Source organism: Petromyzon marinus, chromosome 16 (assembly GCF_048934315.1).
Source record: "Petromyzon marinus isolate PM22_M1 ecotype Great Lakes invasive population chromosome 16, UKy_Petmar_22M1.pri1.0, whole genome shotgun sequence".
NCBI classification, from domain to species: Eukaryota; Metazoa; Chordata; class Hyperoartia; order Petromyzontiformes; family Petromyzontidae; genus Petromyzon; species Petromyzon marinus.
Genome location: NC_133682.1, coordinates 6374312 through 6396194, shown reverse-complemented (window position 1 = coordinate 6396194; position 21883 = coordinate 6374312). Strand labels below are relative to the sequence as shown.

The 21883-nt window shown below is 51.0% G+C and overlaps 1 protein-coding gene and 1 long non-coding RNA gene across 2 annotated transcripts; both read left to right on the top strand.

Annotated features, from left to right (window-relative positions):
- Window positions 1–21395, top strand: LOC103091796 (endothelin receptor type B). Its single transcript, XM_076067345.1, has 9 exons — window positions 1–75; window positions 556–797; window positions 1409–2045; window positions 7530–7642; window positions 9226–9424; window positions 13475–13627; window positions 14787–14920; window positions 19279–19387; window positions 21220–21395. Exons 1-9 carry the CDS (start codon window positions 1–3, stop codon window positions 21373–21375), a joined length of 1818 nt encoding a protein of 605 aa, XP_075923460.1. The 3' UTR covers window positions 21376–21395.
- Window positions 14928–19272, top strand: LOC142924737 (uncharacterized). The gene is made up of 3 exons (XR_012941812.1): window positions 14928–17251; window positions 17345–18362; window positions 18394–19272. It is a non-coding gene; the product is annotated as an uncharacterized LOC142924737 (long non-coding RNA).
- Window positions 21396–21883: the final 488 nt, after the last annotated feature.

Here is a 21883-nt window from a genome sequence, read left to right as displayed (position 1 = left end):
ATGCTGCATCTGCTACCAATGATCCTGCTCACCCTCAGAATCATCAACACGATCACCACCACCACCATCATCATCGTGAGTCATGACCACACTTCTTTGTCTAACTCATTCAACTCTCCCCCACTTCTCCCCCACCCCACCCCCAAACCTCCTCCTCCTCCAAATTTCCGCTCCGAGCTCTGCCCCCCAGCAGTGAGAGTCTCACGTGCGAGGGAGTGAGACAGAGTTAAGAGAGAGAGAGAGACATAGAAAACAGGGGGAACATAGACATACAGTAGGGAGAGAGGGGGTAGAGAGAGAGGGGGGTAGAGAGAGAGAGGGAAGGGGTAAGAAGGAGGAGAGCAGAGCGTGAAATCTTTTGTGAAATCTTTCATTTAAAAAGGGGAGGGGGGGGGAGCACATAAAGCAAAGCATTGAAAAAAACTTAAAAAAAACCGAAATGATGAACGAAGCAAAGTTCCGACTACACCGAAGCATCTTCTTGTTTCCTCTGATCGTAGAAAAAAGAGAGTCTCACGTGCGAGGGAGCGAGATAGTTGAGAGCGAGGGAATTGAGAGAGAAAGAGAGAGTTGAGAGAGAGAGAGAGAGTTGAGAGAAAGAGAGAGGGGGAGCGCGCTGGCTCGGAGCGAGGGCAGTGCGCGGAGCATTTGTGGGTCGGCGGTGGTGCTGACGTCAGCGGCACGGGAGGGAAGGGAGTAGAGGGAGGGAGGCACCGGGCCGGGCATCACACGGAGCCCCGCGCCGACTCGGAGCGACACGCGGAGCAGGCGGCCACGGCATCAGCAGCAGTAGCGGAGTGAGTCGCTAACAGCACCACCCCCACCAACCACCCCCCCCCCCCACCCACAGCGCCGCTTGCTTATACACCGCGGCGAGTGATCTACGGCGAATAAACGGCAGCGGCTGCAGGTAAATATTTAGGGGGACTTCAAAATAGTTTGTTTGACGGCGAAACACACACACACAACAAGAGAGGAATAGTTTCCAAACGGAGAACCAAAAATCAATTTTGTATTTTTTTTCTGTTTTAATACGTCCGTTGTAATGTGTTTGTAAACAAAACAAGCCAAACAATTACATTTGTTAATTTTTCATGATGTCAGATGATAGATACTTGGTTTACGGCTAGGATTGAATTTACCCTAGATCGTTTTTTTATTGTTCATGCGCAAGCTCCCCACCAAAGTAAACTTTGCCATCATCGCCGCGCTCGAATTTCGCGACGGGAGGAGCACGCGGACACGAGTTTATATTTAGCGCCGTGTGAGTGCACACGGAGAGCGTCGAGCGGGGCGGTTAGACGACACATCTCGCAATCGTGCCGCTCACGCCGGTGGTCGTTGATGGTGGCTGCTGGTGGAATCTTTTTGTATTCTTCTTCATCTCTAATCCTAAGTCTATTCTTAGGTCGCGGACTCGAATCCGAGCGCACCCGCCGGGACATCTCGCGCTGCTCCCGAGCCCCAGCCTCCAGCTGCGCTCCCGAGTCGCCTCCTCCTCCTCCTGCTCCACCACCGCGGCCACGATGTCCACCCCTAGGAGGTTCACGTCGACCTTCTGGCTCTCCCTGGGCATCGCCTTCGTCGTCGGCTTGGTCTCGGTGAACGGCCAAGGAAACCGACCGGTCTTTGAACCCTTAGACCAGTCCGAATCGGCAGACAACCAGACCGTCGCGGTGATCAGTCCAGTGATGGAATCGCCCCCGCTCGGATCTCCTCGACTCGTGGCTCCCGCGAGCAATTCCTCTTCTTCTTCTTCGTCGTCGTCGTCTTCCTCCTCCTCCTTGGCGTCCTCATCGGGGCCCAGACCTCCCGGGAGACCACCTCCGTGCCCCATACAGAGCGGTATGAGCCACGTGTTCAAGTACATCAACACCATCCTGTCGTGCGCGATCTTCGTCGTGGGGATCATCGGCAACACCACGCTGCTCCGCATCATCTACAAGAACAAGTGCATGCGCAACGGGCCCAACGTCCTCATCGCCAGCCTGGCTCTCGGAGACCTCTTCTACATCGTCATAGACATCCCCATCAACGTGTACAAGGTAGGGACGAGGAGGAGGACGCGTGAGCGCGCAAAGGTGGTACGGTGTTAAAAACTCGATTTCTTACCCACGTCGTGGCTCTTTAAAAAAAGTTGTTGTTTTTTGTTCTTTATTTAAAATGCTGGCCAAAGGGTAATGGGCTCAGTCGTGTTATATGAGAGATATGTGCGTGAATAAGATTGCTGTTCATGTACATACCTGGGAGACAAAACAAAAACTAATAATCACGCTTCACGATTTCGCGAAAAAATATTGAAAACAGGAGCCGCTTATAAAGCACGTGGCAGTGAAGAAAGTAGCTAAGCTGTACACAATGGATAATCCCCGTAAGTCCACTCAGCAACAATGCTTAAACGCTTTCGGTGAGCAGAACGTAGCGAGGTCGTCTTCTTCGCGCTCTGACTTGATGCCACTTGCTCGCCGCCATCCAAAACTCGCAGACGCACTTTGCAAAGCCTTTTGCTACCGGACCGCCACACGCGAGCGCTCGGTGTCGTCTCACGCGGCGCCCCATTCCATCTGTCCCGCTAATCTTCTGACGCCTGTAAATAAAACCCTTCTGAGAAGTGTCACTTTTGTCGATGAGTGGCAGTGGTGTGCCCGCGGACCGACGACGCCTGATGAGCGCGCGCCTCTTTCATCGAACGCTTTTGACTCTGAGAAGTTCTCGCCAGTTCGATCCATCCGACAGAGCCGATGAAGCGAGCGGACTCCGCCAACGTTCGGAGAGAAATACTTTTCTCGCTTTTTCACATTTAGTTCAGAGGTCATTCGCCCGGTGAGATGGCACCGGGGGGGCTAGGGTGGCGGTGGCGTAACACATCAACATCCGTCCGCCCGGGATGATATTTGTTTTCAATGTGTGCGGCGGAGACATCGAGCGACCACGTTTTTGCCAAAGAAAACAAGACGAGAATGACACGTTGGTCGAGAAACAAAATAGCCGTATAGGTTTTTTTTTACAGTGCCGCTTCAAAAAATATTTCATTGCCACGTTTCTTAAATCGACTTTCTCCAGCCCACACTGATTGAGCGTCGTGAAGTATGGTCAAATAACCCCCCCTCCCTCCCCCCGTGACCCGCACGGTATGTGGGGAGGCCCTCATCCACCGTTGGATCGCACGTGTACACGTACAGGGTGTTCATGGAGGTTTTCATTATCATTAAATACAATGAGTCTCGCGGTGGTCTCAGCGAAGCACGTGGCCTGTAAACCATGACTGTGCGGAGACAGCATTCAGGGTGGGTGGATCACGCAAATGTTGTCAAACTTCCTTCCCGTGGGCATCAGGGAGGCACCATAACCCTGGCATTCCAGGAGAAGGCGATACAGCAATCGTGGACTCCACCCGTTCCATCTGTATGGGATAGAGTATTGCCCCCTCGCATGCGTGCATGTTTTTCTCCAGGTTGTTCCAGTTTCTTCCAACATGTAAACACGCATTAATTGTCCGATAATCCCTTCATATGTAGATTACTGCAGAGCTTGGAGGGAGGAGGTGGGGTAGGGAGAATGTCTGTGCTTCATCGCGCATCCGAGTCATTTTTCCGAGTGAACGTTGCGTGGCAAGTTATTGTTCTAATTATTGGGCGGCAGTTTGATGTGGGTCGAGGCAACTACGGCCGCACTTCGCTCGCTCGCTCGCACGCACGCACTTGGTCACGTAAAGATTTCACGGCGCGAGTCTCATCTCTCTAACCCCCCCCCCCGCCGCGTGTCCACCGTGGGCGTTGTGGGGTGACTCACACCGCACTGCAGGTTCGAGAGAGAGAGAGAGTCTGCCGCGTTCACCAGCGTCCCAGCTGCGATTGTTTCCAACGCTTCTTCTGGTTATCCCTTTTTTTTCTGTTGAAGACGACGCAAGCCTGTCGGTTTAACTTCGTGTGTTTGTTGCAGGGGAAACACGACCAACATTGCAACCACGCGGTTCACACCGCTGTCTAACTATAATTCTTGAAAGCAAAAACAAAAGTAGGGTACCTTTACGGACCACCTGTAGAGTTTGTTTTTCTCTCTCTCCCTCCAGCGGCGTGTTGACAGAGTTGATTACAGACCTGAACGTGGTACACGTTGCCGAGGAATTCTTCAAGGAACACGAACCCACAGTCTGCTAACCGCAGAGAGTTGAGCATAACTTGGGGAGTTTGGCACGAAACAACAACAACAACATGAAGCTACATCCATTTACATTAAGCCATGGCCGTAGAGTCTAACATTTCACATTCTTAAAACTGAGAATCGTTATTTTTTTTAGTGAAACTGTCGACCGCAATATTGCAACCGGCAGTGGATTTTGTGTTCGGGACACAACCTTTCTGAAACACAACTTTCCCAAAAACGCAATTACGCATTTAGAAAGACCCAAAGAATATGAAGGTTTACAACGCCATAACTCCTCGTCTATCTTTAAATTTCAATGCGTGTAATCTACAGTGAAGCCCGTTGTCAATCCACTGGTGGATGGGTGCTGTTTGACCGTGCTGGTCAGTGTGGACTGGAGAAAAGGGATGGTCCCAACGCATAGTTTAAATGTCACTTGCGACAGATTCATAATTATTTGTTGGGTGAGCTCGCGTTAATAAATTGCGCGCCGTATACCCTCCTCCACCCGACGCAGTAAATGTATACAGTTGTCACGTGGTGAACAAACGTGTCCAATGTATTAGTGCTTCAGCAGCAGCACCACCACCACCGGTGTGTGTTGGAGAGCGATCTCAGAACATTGGAACGCTCTTCTGCGGCCGTCTGGAACGCTCTCCCTTCCAATATTAGGAAGCCACTAGAGCTAAGCACTTTTAAGTCTAGATATAAAACAATTTTTTTTAGAATTGATTTTTGTGTTTGCTTTGTTGTCCTTCCACCGCACCTCCAATTAGCACGGTTGGCTACGTACGGTGCGAAAGAAGTTCAGCATACATATACACAATTGGGTCCGAAGTTTCGCTGTTAGTTACAACCAGCATCATCAAGGCGATTATTTGGCTGTATCGGGTGTTGGAGGGTGTACGACACACATTTTACTCACGCGATCTGACCAGAAAATTAATTATGAATCACAATATTGGTTGTGAAAATCCTACTACGTGTTAAACTTTTCGCAAAATGTTTGACCGTGGCCAGGAATCCAACTCAGGGTGCTGGGTTCAAAGCGCAGTGTTCCACCATTGTGTGTAATTCTCTTTAACACATAATCCATGAGCGTCAAACATTTACAAGACTCATCTGCAGAGTTGAACATTTTAAAAGATGGTCCTTTTTTTTAGTTGTGGCGTCCAACGAAGAAAGTCTGTTGGATGGACAGAGAGAGAGAGAGAGTAATGTGGAAGTTCTAGGGCAGGTACAGGAGGGGTGAAGTCTCATTCGAAAAATCTAGAATTGGGAAAAAGCGATGTGGATTGGGCAAATTCTAAGAGGTGAACGCTCGATGAAGGATGTTCTAGAATGAGCGATGCTGGGAAAGAGGCCAAGCGGCAGAGAGAAAGAGAGAGAGAGAAGGGAGAGCGAGATGCGGCGGCATCACAACTTGGACGGCTTACAGTGAAATGAAGCAGAAAGCTCAAGATCAGGCAGGATGGAGAGAGAGATTTTGAGCCAAGAGTCAAGAGAGAGATCATTCTGGGTGATTGCACCCACCAGTCCAAATAATGAATTCATATTTAGTCGTCCTCATTGGAGCGCGAAGCCCCCAAGGCGATGCAGTCTCGGGAACCTGTACTACGACTTGCAGGTTGCATTCTAATTTACGAGCCAAGATTACAATTAGTCTGTGAATACAGTTCGACAACAACGAAAATAAATGTCACTCTCCCAGATACAAAGTGATGATTATGCAAGTCGTGACAATCTTGTCGGGTGGGAGGGGGGGGTGACGGCGATAATTTTGGCATTAAAGCTACCACGGTTTGCCTTACCCCAAAAACATGTGGATCATTGTTTTTTATTCATATGAATACAAAGATCATTTACAGTCCTCTGTCGATCCCCTGTGAGGAGGGGGGGGGGAGGCTGGATGAGGGCCCTCCCCATACCGTGTCAGTCATGCGGGCTGTTTGACCATGCTTCACCGTGCTGGTCAGGACAGGTTGGGCAGGACCCAGTCCAGATGTCACTTGTGACTGATGTTGACCATCGCTGGAAATTGATAACTCAAGTTACCGGGTCACTAGTAACCACTGCCGTCACTACCACTCCACCACACACATCGTGTGACTTGATAGCAAGCTTTAAAGCTTTGATTTATAGACTGCTTAAAAATTTCGTTTGCTTCCATATGACTGATAAACAGATGGGACAGACAATATACAAAAAAATCCCTTTGAAGTATCAAGAAAAGCCTCAAGGAGTTTCAAGAGTCTGTAAAACGAGCGTCCTGCTTGAGGATGTTTGGCCAATATTTAGGTGTGCACGTGACGGATTCGAGAGACCACTTTGCGTACTGCCTATCTCCAGGCCACCTCGCAGCCGCCAGCGGCTTTGGGAGTTTGACAAAGCTCTGCGCAATCCACCAACCCTTGCCTCCAGAGCACTGAATCACAGGCGTGCCCCAGTGTCCCCCAGCTACAGCATGCTACGGATGTACAACCGTAATAGAGGTTGGGTTTTAAAAATATATATATTTGCGCGATCTAACCCCAAAAAAAGCTCTTGTGGATAATATTGGTCGCGAAAGTCTACGTGTATATGAAACGCTTGCGTGTCTGCAGCCGATTAACCCGGTCGGCTATGACGTGAAAGAAGTTGAACATACGTACATACACTTGGATACTATATACACGTGTTTATTTATACTATCATGTTTTTTTACTATTTGTTGTTCTAACGTTCTGACCCGCCCCTACTGGACATCTTTGAAAAGCTCATCGGATTCCTCCAGTATGAATAAATATTCAGATTTTGATATACAAAGAGAATACTCGCAAAAAGTGAATTGGATAATTGACCGTTGTTATTCACTAACTTAGGAATATTCTGGCCAAAGTAAAGTGTCAAAACTGTTGTTATATAACAAATAGTAATGCGTAGATGAAACGACGATGCCTCAATTGAAACATGCAAAGTATTTATTTGCAAAAAAAAATGTACCCCAAGATTGTGAAGTAAACAACGGTGTTGCGATGAGCAGGTTCACCACCGTCATGAAAATGTGGAATTTCCACGACCGGTCGTGGCTGCAAACAGGAAACGAGATTTTCCCTGTGCTCGTTACTAGGATGCGAATTAATTAATTAATTGGCGCGTTGTTTACGTGACAAACCTTACTGGCTGTGTCGGGTAGTGGAGGGTTACGACACAACATTTCTACTTACGCGATCTAACCAAAAAAAAACCTTTATTATGATCATTAACTCGATTTACTTTTACCCCCCCCCCCTCCTAAAAAAAGGCCTCAAAAAGTTCTGAAGACATTTGTTGTTGTTGATGTTAGGGAGGGCCCCAACTCATTTCCTCAGGAAAACCAAAGGTTTGCGTTTTTATCTTTTCAGCTTCACGCCGAGAGCTGGCCATTCGGTGCCACCATGTGCAAGATGGTGCCCTTCCTGCAGAAGGGCTCTCTGGGCATCACCGTGCTGAGCCTCTGCGTGCTCAGCGTGGACAGGTGAGGAGACCCAGCCGCCCGCGTTAAGCAACCTTGCGAGACGCTAAAACCCGCCTTTGCCCGTTCGGAGACGTACACAGGTCGTGGAGCGGCTGGGTTATTCCCGTTCACCGCTCAAATCTCGGAAACGCTCAAAGCGGTTGTTCGCGTGAATTTTGTCTGGAGAGGCGTTGTGGCGCCATTGTTTTTGAAGACATTGTGCTCACCGCAGAGAACCGTAGCGACACGACCGCGCTCTACAATAGCCGGCACCAGACTGTGCCACACTCCCTCCCGCATGGCCTTGTGGGAGCCTCGGCACCAATAAAGTAATTGTATTTTAGTTGTTCTTCAGATTCCGTTCCGATGACGTACGTGTGCATCATCGGAACGGAATCAGAAGAAAAATGGAAACGGGTTAACTACCTCGCCTGGTATACAGGACGTCGTGGGTTCGATCTCGACCCTGACGCCTGTATATTTCGAGTTTGCATATTCTCCCCTTGGTCGTGTGGATTTTTCTCCGAGTCCTCTGGTTTATCCCTCCACATTAAGAAAAAAAACATGCGTTTGATTATAAATGCTTACAGTATACGGCTGCTATTAATGTCCACATGATAAGCTACTTCGCTGAGCTATTGTTTGTGGCCAGGTCCTATACAGCTCAGTGGGCCTTGCCTGATAATAAAAAAAAATAGGAACAGTCGTAGTAGTAAATCTCCAGAGTTTAAATTTCTCCCTCCCTCCTCCCTTCTGCTCCTTCTTTTATAAGCAGCAGGATACAACAGTATTTCATTTTTTTAAAAGCAATTCCACAGACCTCGGGGCAGCCAAGCTTTAATTAAATATAATTAAGTGAAGATGTCATTCCTTGGGTGTCACCCAGAACTTAATATCTCACTGAATATTGTCCGACTTCCTGGTAGACTGTTGTAGATGGCACCAGCACCGACTAGCAGCCACAGCCACTGGATGTGGTGAGCCGGAGTGCGTAAATATTTTTTCAGGTTGCCAAACTGGACAGACGCGGCTGAAATTAATCCCCGCTTCCCAAACATCCAGCACGTGTCAATGTATTGATCCAGCTCACTCCTGCAAATGAGACTCATCCTGGTTACTCTCGAGTGCTCACCTCGTTAGATCAATGTGGGAGTCTCGGTACCAATAAAGTTATTTTATTTTAGTTGTTCTTCAGATTCCGTTCCGATGACGTACGTGTGCATCATCGGAACGGAATCAGAAGAAAAATGTAAACGGGACCCGAAGCGATCGCCCGTTGCCTCTGCGTGTCCGTGTGCGTGGTGGTGGCTGTGTAGCAGTTAGCGCTACGCTGCGCAACGAACCCAGCGACCCGAGTTCGATTCCCGCTCACGGCCAACACCGGTGACGATTATTTGAACTGGTCCTGGGCCTTTCCTAGGTAGACTCAGCCTCCAATGAGGACGTGGTGCGGTGTGTAAACATCCAGCCTCTCGTGCGCCGTGCCAGCCTTCATAGGTGCTCGCTAACAGCACGTGCCCCAACAGTCTGTTACAGGCTACACGGTGGGGGGGATGGGGGGGGGGGGATCCTTGTCTTTATATTTGGTGACGGTGGCTGCGCAGGTACCGTGCGGTCGCGTCCTGGAACCGCATCCAGGGCATGGGCATCCCCCTGCTGACGGCGCTCGAGATCCTGGCCATCTGGACGCTGTCGCTGGTGCTGGCGGTGCCCGAGCTCGTGTCCTTCGACATGCTGTCCTGGGACTACCGCAACCGGACGCTCAACACGTGCATCGTCATCCCGCAGACGAGCTTCGTGGAGGTGCGCAGAGCGACGCCCGCGTCAAGAACGTGGGGTGGGGGGGGGAGGTGGTTTTTCAAACTCCGGTCGGCACAAACGGGGATATGAATCGTCACCGAATGCTTTTTTTCCGGGTTGCCGTTAAGACTGTGAGTGGGCACGTGACGGGTAAGCGGTGGCGCCACCGTGGCGAGATGTTGACTACCTCGCCTGGTACAGAGGAGGGTCGTGGGTTCGATCACGACCCTGATGCCTGCTGTGTATTTGGAGTTTTCGTGTCTCTCTCTTTCTCTCTCTCTCCCCGTGGTCGCGTGGAATTTTCTCCAGGTTTTCCTTCCACATATAGAATCAGCGTGCGTTTCGAGTATTTGACTGCTGTAAAATGACCATGTGTTAAGCTACTTCGTTGCGCTATCATTTATGACCAGGTCGCAACTGAAAAAGAGCTACGTAGCTCAGTGGGCTTTAACTGGTGAAAATAAAAAATAGTTGCGAAATAGTTTAGTTTTAATTAGTCACTGGCAGCCATCGTGAGAGGTCTACTGGATGTGGTGTGCCGGGTGCGGACATATTTTTCCGTGGTCGACTGGGACGGACACGGTTCATAAGTAAGCTCTGCTTGCCACGTCTTTCCAAGTTTCCGCTTACCGGACGATTGGGTCATGTGATTGATGTGGTGCACGTTGCGCTGAAATTGAATTAATATTGATAGCTTGTTTAGGCTTGTGTCACCTCCGACGTGGAGAGAGCCCATTTGATTTGGGATTTGTGCGTATGTACAGGTGTGTTGGTATAGGTACGTACGTGTATGTGCGGGGAGCGGCGGTGTAGTGGTTAGCGCACTGCGCTGCGAACCCTGAAATCCAAGTTCAATTCACACTCATGGCCAACACCGGTGACGAATATCTGAACCAGTACTGGACCTCCCTTTAGGTCGACTTAGCCTTAAATTAGGACCTGGTGTTTCGTGTGTGATCATCAGCATCAGGGAGACAAAGGCGGCCGGGCGTGGTGTTGCTCACCCACCCTCGCGTGTGCTGTGCCGGCCTACGAATAGATAACCGCTAACGAGCACTTGCCTCAACAGTCAGTTAAAGGGGGATCTTTGTCTTTGTGCGCGCATGTCACAAATGACGTGCGGACAGGATACTTGTCCAAATGACGCGTGCGTACCAGGCGGCGCAGAGCGTTGTGTGGTCTTCACTAGCGCTGCTCACGCCACGCGGGGCTTCTGTTTATCAGTAATGAGGCACGTGCAGCGTTGATTTGCAACTCGAATGCAGAAAACCGGTTGAATGTGAAACGGCGGGCCGCGTTGGGTCGCGAGGACTGCACTGTGAGAAACACCGATCCAGAGCCTTCGAAGGAGAGAAGGGTGGTTGGTGGTTGATGGTTTTTGTTGTTGTTGCAGAGAAAAAATGGCTAGGATGATACAGGCCAGAGAGAGAGTTGTATGTATGTATGTATGTTGAACTTCTTTCGCACCGTGCCTAGCCAACCGTGCTAATCGGCAGCGTGGGGAAGGACGACAGACTAAACACAATGAGCGGCTCTATGATGACATTATTAGGGCTGTCCAGGGGGGGTTTGGGGAGTGGTCGGGAAGGGGACTAAAGGGGACATTTCCTCTGAACCACAAACATAGGAGGGCCCCACAGTGGGCCTGCTTTGTTGGTATCCTGCCGTGGGCCTCCAGCCCTGACCCTCCAGGAACCTCTGGGCGTCCGCGGACTTTATTAGCCCCTTCTCATTGCGTCTCCCGAAGTAAGTCGCGTACGTCATCAGGACGGAATCGAAAGCAAAAGGCCACGCGGGAGGGCGCGTGGCACAGTTTGGCGCCAGGCGTCATAGAGTGTCGCTACAGTTCTCCGCGATAAGCACAATGTCTTTAAAAACGGCGGCGCCACGCCTCGCTAAATAAAAATCAACGCTGAGGCGCTTGCACGTTCCGAGATCCAGCGGTAAACGGGAAGACCCCATCCTGCAACTTGCAGACGTCTCGGAACGGGAAAGGGTTAATTGACGAGCAGATGTAGAGGGAGACACCGTCACTCGTAAGTAGAAGCAAAAAAGCCTTAAGCCCGAACTTGAATGGGATTAGTTGTCTCAACCGTGCGAAACAGACAGGGGGAGGGAATTCCAGACATTAGGGGCAGCAGCAGCAGAGGGGCATGTGTGACCGCAGATAAACAACCCCTGGGCAGTTGAGGATGTGGTGGTGGTATAGGCCATGGTGGTGGGGAGGGTGAGCATCAGGGGAACCTAGTTTGGGGTTTTTGCAGACGTAGAACAAATGTCTCATAAGAAAAAAAATTACCCAACGGATTCCACCGCGTTTCCCGAAGCAGACGATGCCACGATTAACCAAACCAGGGGCGTTTTAGGGGAAGCGCCGCCAGGAAATCGACTCTGCCAAGGGCAACTCTGGTAGCGAGTGACGGAGCTCTGCCATTAACAAAAAAGCAAAATAGAAAATTGCGTGGCGACTACCGCCGGGTAAAGATTCGAGGTCTGCGGTCGCTTTGACTGAACGTCCCTCCCGGGTCCCGTGACCTTCGGCGGGCCGATCCGACGCCGCGGCGCGGCACGTTGTCCGGCGTCGGGGCAGACGGCGCTCGCCGCTGCGCATTTGCGGCTCGTTCCGCACCCGTCCCACCGAGGCAAGGCGACAGCGAAAGGCCACAGCTGCGGCACGAGCTGCATTTGTTTGTTCGGTCTAAATGCACCGGCGTCTCGCGGCATCTTCGCAAGGGAGGGGAGGCATACACATCCAGAGCAGCGGAGTTTCTCAACTCCAGTCTTTGCGACCCCCCCACCCCCACCGACCACCCTGCCCCCCCCCCCACCCCACACAGGGCCGGATAAAGATTTTGTAGGCCCCTGTGCTACAGGTACTGTGAGGCCCCCAGTAATATTTTCAAAAGGAAAACAAAGTTAAAGAAAAAAATTAATGTATTTTTTTTACAAGGCTAACAACAAATCAAATTCAGCATTCACAAATGAAACAACTTTTCACTTAACCTCTGGAGGCCCTCCAGCTGGTGGAGGCCCCTGGGCTGTAGCCCCTAAAGCCCCCACGCCTTAATCCCCCCCCCTTCCCACACAGCCCAATACAAGTAGTAGATGCGTTCCAAAAAAAGAAAGGGTGCACAAAGCGAACCCGCACGAGGAGACAGCTGCCTGCCCACTCGCACACACAGTACACACGCATGGTACACGCACAACGTCCCGCGTCTGACCGCATAGTCACGTGCGAGTGAATTCAATCCGCATAGTTTAGCAAATGTTTAGCTAGAGATAGGTTAGCCGCATATACAGGACGCGTTAATCTCACAATCCGAGCCCGCACAGAGCGAGGGAAGCCTGCGTGTTTACGTACAAATTAAGGCAATGCACACTGCATGCACCTGATAGTTGGTAATCATGTCAATCTGTACCTGAGCTGATCTCGAGAGTGGGAAGAGAGGTGATATTTTTTTAATAGAGCAGGGTACAATGACTAGAATTTTTTTGCAGGCCAGACAAAGATTTGAAGCCGACATTATGGTAGAAGCATGTGTGAAGACGACACATGGTCTGTCTTTCAGTCACTTACAGAGATAGGCAGTTAATTTAATAATTTTACCAACCCTCTGCTCGGCTATCGAATCCGAGCACCTCCGCAGGCATCCCACGTAGTCCCACGAGGAGATTCGTCGCCTGCTAGTTAAAAGGGTAAAACCTATTCCGATATCTTGTTACTGGCAAAGGAGGTCTCATAATGTAAATGCTCACCCCGAGCCCTCGATACTCTGATAGTGCGCTGTTTTTGAGTTGTACGCCTTTTGGCGTCTTCTGGTCAAACACCAATGGAGACTAGGCTCTAAGAAAAGCCGTCTCGGGTGTGGACCAATCAAATTCAAGGACAGTGCATATTATTATCAGAGTTGTCTTTTTTGTTTGCATTTTGACTGCTTGTGTTGTGGTTATTGCAAACATGATGCCTTGAATAAAGGTGTCAGTTTTTGTGCCAGTTAAAAGGGTAAAACCTATTCTGATATCTGACGAAACCCTTTTCCTGGGCCCTCGCAGTTTTACACCCAAGCCAAGGACTGGTGGCTCTTTGGCTTCTACTTCTGCATGCCGCTGGCCTGCACGGCGGTCTTCTACACGCTCATGACCAGCGAGATGCTCGGGATGAAGAACGGAAACCTTGGCGCTGCCATCAACGAGCACCTCAAGCAGGTATCGAACCTAGGGACCTCCCTCCGGTACCGCCGGCCCCATCGGCTGGAGGCACGGACCAGACTTGGCCGATGGGGGGGGGGGGTGTGGGGTGCTGAGAACGTCTCCCCGTGGTAGTGCGGCTACGTTACCGAATTGGTGGCAGGCAGGAGGGGAGGAGGGGGGGGGTCTGTGACGTTCGCCCCCCGACTTTGTCACCGAACGATTCGTAAAACTGCGAGATGTTGATTCGACCGATGTGGCAGTTAAATTCATCATCGTCGTTATCATCAAATCGCCCGTGGTCAATCCACTGCTGGACGAAGGCCTCCCCAAGCGGCCAACAAATTCCTCCTCGCGATCCCGTGCTGTGACGATAGGCCGCGACCACAGCGCTAGTCGGGAGGTGCCGATCGCGGTTTGGCTACGTACGGCACGAAAGAATTTCAACGCACGCCAGTACGAGGTGGCCGGGTGGCTCAGCGGTAGAGAGGGCGGCTCGCAATCGAAAAGTTTTGCCGCCAGGTCGTGGTTATGGGCTGACTCGGCCCATCATCCCATTGGGGTAGATAAAAGAAGGTACCACATTGTGAGAGGTCAACGGTGGAGAATCCCGCCCCCACCGTAGGAATGTTGAAGTCGCAAGACTGGCACAGGGCTGTAAGCGGGATACGAGCACCGCCTCAATGCTCGTTTGTGCAGGAAATCACTTTGACTGTTTTCTTTTTAATGTACCAGTTAACCGACATAGCAACTTGATACGGCTAAGCGCTGTGTGCGTACACGCGTGTGCGTGTTTTGTATGTGTGTACACGTGTGCGTGAAGCGGTGTGGTGTGTAGTAAACATCACCTGCCGTGCCGGCCTTCATAGGTGCTCGCTAACAGCACTTGCCCCTACAGTCTATTAAGGCTATATGGGGGATCTTTGTAGGTGCTCGCTAACAGCACTTACCCCTACAGTCTGTTAAGGCTATATGGGGGATCTTTATCTTCATAGGTGCTCGCTAACAGCACTTGCCCCGAAACGTCTGTTAAGGCTATACGGGGGCTCTTTGTCTTTGCGCACGTGTGTGTGTGTTGCGTGTGCGTGCGCGTGCGTGTAGGTGCTCGCTAACAGCACTTAGCCCTACAGTCTGTTAAGGCTATACGGGGGATCTTTGTCTTTGTGTGTACACGCAGCGACGGGAAGTAGCCAAGACGGTGTTCTGCCTGGTGGTGGTGTTTGCTCTCTGCTGGCTGCCACTGCACCTCAGCCGCATCCTCAAGAGAACCGTCTACAACGAGATGGACCCAAACCGCTGTGAGCTTCTCAGGTGGGGCCACCCCCGAACCGCCTGTGAACCTCTCTCTCCCTCTCCACTCATTCCCTCCTTGTCCCCATGGGAAAATGAAGACACCACAATCGTATTGTCACGTGAATATAGCGGCAGCAGTAATAATAACAACAACGGTAAACGGTGACGTTGCGTGTGCACGTCGTACGTAGCCGAACGTGCTTATCGGAGGTGTGGGGGGAAGGACAACCAACTGAAAGCAGTTTTAAAGAAATTCTTCTTCTAAGTAGATTTAAAACGATGCCCTTTACAAAGAATAAATTAAACGAGTCTCAAGAGTATTTTTTTTTTCAGGAGCGTCCTGCTTTGGCATGTTTGGCCAATGCCAATGCCAAATAAGATTAAAAAAACCCCAGAGGAACGGCGTGACACTCGCAGCTCCACACGGTTAGGATTCGAAAATCCATTTGCTGTGTTGCCATCTCCTGTGCCACCTCACAGCCCAAGCCGATTCGCAGGCAGTCGCAGCCAGCCCGTGAACTTCCCAACTCTGATGAGGTCAGGAGGGCACGTTAAGGGTGATTTTATTGCAGATTTTTTTTCTTCTTCAAAACATAGCAGCATTGAGCTCCATGGAAATGGCCTCGGAAACACGACACCAACAACAACCGCCATGACGTCACCACGGCGTTCGTGCCAGGCTAGGTGCACTTTAAGGCCACGTGAAGTGTCGAACGCCCGCTGGCAGGAGGTCACGGGACAGACCCCGGGTGCCACGGGTCGACTGACTGAGATGAAACACACACACACACACGCGGGCGTTGATTTCACGTGGAGTGACGAGCGAGCGTGTTCACGTTGCCACAATATTCTGGGTCGAGTGAGCGTTTCGCCGGCACACAGAACCAAGTGAGGAACTGCTTCGGTGCCCTTGGCAATGAAAAGAGGGCGATGCCAGGACACATTGCGGAGCTACGTGAGCCTAAGAGAGAGAGAGAGAGAGTGAGTTCGTGATTGGCATGAGTACGGGGGAGCGGAGTAAATCCCCAAAACGCATTAAGGTACATAAAAATAAACCGCTTGAAACGCGGCGGAGTTTTCAGGATATAAAACGAGCTTCGAGTTGAAATTTTCCCTAACAAAACACATCCTCATGTTGGCCTCTGGAATGTCTGGTGGCATTGTTAATTTAGCGTCACGTCAATTAATAACACATGTCTGGCTCTCGTGTAACAAGCGCGTAGTGGAGGGGGCACCCCCCCCCAGTGGGGCCCTCCCTTACGCGCGATCCGGAATGAAACGGCGCTCCTCGTTGTCACGGCACTTTAAAGAGAAGGGGGGGGGGGGGCCCTGCATAACCCCCCCCCACTCCCGCCCCCCCCCCCTCCCCCCACTTCATCCAGCCCCGCGTTTCCTCCAGGGCGTTGTTGTGAACGTCCGACGCACCCGCTTCAAAACCCCCCGGTGGGTCTGCTTCTTCCCCCCGGCTCCCTTAACGCGAACGGCACGTGGCCGACGCACGAACTCAGCGTCGCCGGACCGCTGGATCGTGTCATGAATCGTGTTATGGATCGTGTCATGGATCGTGTCATGAATCGTGGGGGGTGGATGAGACCCACAAAACATCGCAGCTCAACAGCGGGGAGGGGGAGGGGGGTCCCTTACCTATATCCATCCCTCCTCTATCTGTTGACCGAATCCTCCGCTCAGAATCGTTACAAAAGCAATTCTCTTGTCGCCGGGCACCTCCGATTCCCGCACCTCCCATTAGCGCGGTTGGCTACGTACGGTGCAAAAGAAGTTCAACATACGTATGTACGTACAAGCTCCTCTTCTTCTCAGCCATACGTGCCAGAAACTCCTCGCCCTCCCTCCCCACCCCGTTACAGCCCAGACTCAAAAGCTTCGAAGATAAAAACGAAATATTTTTATTTATTTAGCAGGTAATGCCCCACACTGAGCGTTGTAGCTCTCTTTCAGAAGCGAGCGACTTGGCCACAAATCGTTGCCGAACGAAGTGGCTTGTCATCGTGTTGAAATGTGTAGCAGCCAAATACTCTAAACGCGTGGTGACGTCGGTTCTAAATGTGGAGGGAAAAGCCCCGAAGATCCGGAGAAAAAGGTAGTTAACATCTCACTGTATACCAGGTGAGGTAGTTAACATCTCACTGTATACCAGGTGAGGTAGTTAACATCTCACTGTATACCAGGTGAGGTAGTTAACATCTCACTGTATACCAGGCGAGGTAGTTAACATCTCACTGTATACCAGGTGAGGTAGTTAACATCTCACTGTATACCAGGCGAGGTAGTTAACATCTCACTGTGTACCAGGTGAGGTAGTTAACATCTCACTGTATACCAGGTGAGGTAGTTAACATCTCACTGTATACCAGGCGAGGTAGTTAACATCTCACTGTATACCAGGTGAGGTAGTTAACATCTCACTGTATACCAGGCGAGGTAGTTAACATCTCACTGTGTACCAGGTGAGGTAGTTAACATCTCACTGTATACCAGGTGAGGTAGTTAACATCTCACTGTATACCAGGGGAGGTAGTTAACATCTCACTGTATACCAGGTGAGGAAGTTAACATCTCACTGTATACCAGGTGAGGTAGTTAACATCTCACTGTATACCAGGTGAGGTAGTTAACATCTCACTGTATACCAGGTGAGGTAGTTAACATCTCACTGTATACCAGGTGAGGTAGTTAACATCTCACTGTGTACCAGGTGAGGTAGTTAACATCTCACTGTATACCAGGTGAGGTAGTTAACATCTCACTGTATACCAGGTGAGGAAGTTAACATCTCACTGTATACCAGGTGAGGTAGTTAACATCTCACTGTATACCAGGTGAGGTAGTTAACATCTCACTGTATACCAGGGGAGGTAGTTAACATCTCACTGTATACCAGGTGAGGTAGTTAACATCTCACTGTATACCAGGTGAGGTAGTTAACATCTCACTGTATACCAGGTGAGGTAGTTAACATCTCACTGTATACCAGGTGAGGTAGTTAACATCTCACTGTATACCAGGTGAGGTAGTTAACATCTCACTGTATACCAGGTGAGGTAGTTAACATCTCACTGTATACCAGGTGAGGAAGTTAACATCTCACTGTATACCAGGTGAGGTACTTAACATCTCACTGTGTACCAGGTGAGGTAGTTAACATATCACTGTATACCAGGTGAGGTAGTTAACATCTCACTGTATACCAGGTGAGGTAGTTAACATCTCACTGTATACCAGGTGAGGTAGTTAACATCTCACTGTATACCAGGTGAGGTAGTTAACATCTCACTGTATACCAGGTGAGGTAGTTAACATCTAACTGTATACCAGGTGAGGTAGTTAACATCTCACTGTATACCAGGTGAGGTAGTTAACATCTCACTGTATACCAGGCGAGGTAGTTAACATCTCACTGTATACCAGGTGAGGAAGTTAACATCTCACTGTATACCAGGTGAAGTGGTTAACATCTCACTGTATACCAGGTGAGGAAGTTAACATCTCACTGTATACCAGGTGAGGAAGTTAACATCTCACTGTGTACCAGGTGAGGTAGTTAACATCTCACTGTATACCAGGTGAAGTGGTTAACATCTCACTGTATACCAGGTGAGGAAGTTAACATCTCACTGTATACCAGGTGAGGTAGTTAACATCTCACTGTGTACCAGGTGAGGAAGTTAACATCTCACTGTGTACCAGGTGAGGAAGTTAACATCTCACTGTATACCAGGTGAGGAAGTTAACATCTCACTGTGTACCAGGTGAGGTAGTTGACCCTTTCACACCTCGCTACCCTGGCACCTCCTCTGCGTATGATGGACAGCCGTCGCTCCCAATAAAAAAAACATAATAATAATAATAGTAGTAAACACGCCTTCCCGTTTCTGCACAGCATCTTGAGACGCTCTCTTCGTCCAAGACGTCGCCGCATTAATCCAAACTCTGCGATGTGATTTCGCGTTGTCCGGCGCCCGGCAGCGGAACGCTGAACGGCGCAACGGACACAAACCAGCGGTCGGCGTGGATCCAAATCGCGCTGCATCTTGCACTTTGCACTCCTACCGCGTCGTGTGCCGCTTGCTGTTGCGACGTTCTGTCCCGCGCCTACTGGAAACATCTCTGGAAAAAAAAGCGCTTCGTGGCTCATCGGATTCCTCCGCTATGAATCGATATTTACATTCTGATCCGATTCTGATCAATGCTTCACTGGTGCGCTTGTTATAATGCAACTTCGGAGCGTGAACGTGTTCTTCACGGTTTGGGGTACGAGTGGATTTTTGTGCGTGGCCCCAATGCAATGTAAAGGTCTCCTGGCTCCTAATTCACAACGGATGCCTCCTCTGCCATCACCCCCCCATCCCCTGCAGCTTTCTGCTCATGCTGGATTACATCGGCATCAACCTCGCGACCCTCAACTCGTGCATCAACCCCATCGCTCTCTACTTCGTCAGCAAAAAGTTCAAGAACTGCTTCAAGGTGCGTTCAGTGGCGTCGGCCACGTTTCTGTCGTCACGTTGAGGTCCCGGGGGGGCTTCTCAATCGCCAGTTGCTCGAGAACCACAACAAACAACCAAAAATAACCGCTGGTGCGCGCTGCACAGGTCTGACGATTGCGTTGCACGTTCGCGTGACGAATTCAAACTAATATAGGTCTCGTATTTTGAGTTGCGTATGTTTGTATGTATGCAAGTATGTATGTACGCTTGTGTGTACGTGAGTGGGTGTGTGTTTAGCGGTCCTGGGCCTCCCCTAGGTTGACTCAGCCTAAAATGAGTACCTTGTGCGGTGTGTAAACATCGCTACTAGGGAGACAAAGGCGGCCGGGCGTGGTGTTGGCCACCCACCCCCTCGTGTGCTGTGCCGGCCTCCATAGGCGCATACGGGAAGATCTTTGTCTTTGTGTGCGCAGAGTGTAATGAGTTAGTTTGTAAGTGAACGGCGGTTAACTGGTGGAGTCGGTAAGGCATAGCACGGTAGTTCGTGAGAAGCGGAATTTGGGAAATCCTGCGGTGTATGTTCTCATCGGCCGGAACGGATAATTTAAAGCGCTCTTGCCGTGCTGCTGATAGGTCGAAGGTCAAGCATTTCCCGAGAGCTCTCCGCTGCCGTGGGTAATGGCCAAACCAAACATGCCCTATTGTTGTAATGGTTTTCACATTTTTTTAAGAATCCCGCAACCTCCGATTGGCACGGCTGGCTACGTACGGTGCGAAAGAATTTCAACGTGCATGCATCCACTTCGGTGATTCACGTGAACGCTCACGTGATGCCAGATTTGCAAACGGATCGCGACTAAGTGTGGGCCCCCCCCCCCCCATGTCCAGGTTCGTCAAAGCGAGTTGCGCAGAGTAACGGGCGAGTCGTTCGTGAATTCGCCCGAATGCGCGCGCACCGGCCAAGCCAGTAATTACACGGGAAATGACGGTGGAGGTTTTGTTGATGTCGTGGAAGTTTACGTCTCGTCAACAATGACGTTCGCGAGGGCGACCAAACATGTGACAACCATCACCGCTGCCCCCCCCCCTCCCTCCGCTCCCCCACCCTTGCAATTTAATGAATCGTAGCCGTGCGCAGTCATGATTCTACGCGAGGATCTCTGTTTCCTGTTTCGTCTCCTTTTTAGCGATGAATTTGAATTGTTCATTTTTTTTTCCCCGTCTTGCCCCGTGCAAGTTTAGCCCGCTCCCGTTATCCTCAAAGCAACATTCGCGCAAAATCGGCACTCTCCAAAAAATAATTATCTATTGCCCCGCGCACAAATTGACGCAGACGCCACGATCATTAAATTCAATGCTAACCGTTACGACGATGCACACCGTCGCCCTTGGGACGCACGACCGTTCGTACGTACGTTGAACTTCTTTCGCACCGTACGTAACCAACAGTGCTAACCGGAGGTGCGGGTTGAGGACAATAAAGTAAACGCAAAAAGCAGTTCTAAACAAATTAGTTTTCGATGTAGATGATTTAAAAGTGCGTAGCTCCAGTGGCTTCCCAATATCGGAAGGAAGAGCGGATCGAGACGGCCGCAGAAGCGCGTCTGAAAGCGCCGCGCGACGCGGTGACCACCGCTGTTGTTCGATGGCGAGCAGCCGGAAGCCGCCGCCGCTGCTGCTGCTGCTGCTGCGAGGATGATGAGCGGAGTTCGCGTGACGGCTTTACGCTCACTTGACGAGATCAGCAAAGGTGTCGCGGTTCATTTGTGGCAAGCGGCTTTGTGCGAGAGCGAATTCGGTGTCGCTCGTCGCGGTGCCGACCCCCCTCGCTCTAACTCTCTCTCTTCTTCCTCTTCTTCTTCTCGCGCACAGTCCTGCCTGTGCTGCTGGTGCCAGCATAAGACGCTGCTCAACGTCACCCCGCTGGACGAGAAGCAGACGGCGCTCAAGTGGAAGGCCATGGCGGCGCCGGGCAGCCCGCTCGACCGCAGCAACTCCCGCTCCAGCAACAAGTCCATCCTCACCTGAGCTGAGCCGGTCGGGGGGGCGGGGGGGTGTGGGGGGAGGGGTGGTGGGAGAAGTGTTGGGGGGGGGGGTGGGACAACGGGGGCCGAAGTAAAAAAAGACAGCGGTGGCGACGTCGGTCAGGCGACCAGCTTGGCTGGCCGCGTCGGAGAACAGTGAGCGCAAGCAAACGAAACAAACGGCTTGACGAGGCTCGCGTGGTGCGGGCCGACCGGAGGGACGAGGGCCAGCGCCGACCGCCGAATGCGACGCTGTCGCGGTGCCTCGCCCAAGATGGAACGTGCCAGACGCTCGTCGGACTGAGCCGGAGCTGTCCGAGGTCGACGCGAGCGTGGCAACAACAACGACGACGATGATGATGATGATGATGATCATGATAGGGCCATTTGCATGTCAACAGGTTTACGGAAGGAAACAAATACAGACTACACAAGGACCAGTGGCATGGCGCGGTCGGCATGAGCTCTGGTGCGAGGGATTTAGTGGGCCCCGTTCGTCTAAATCCTCACCA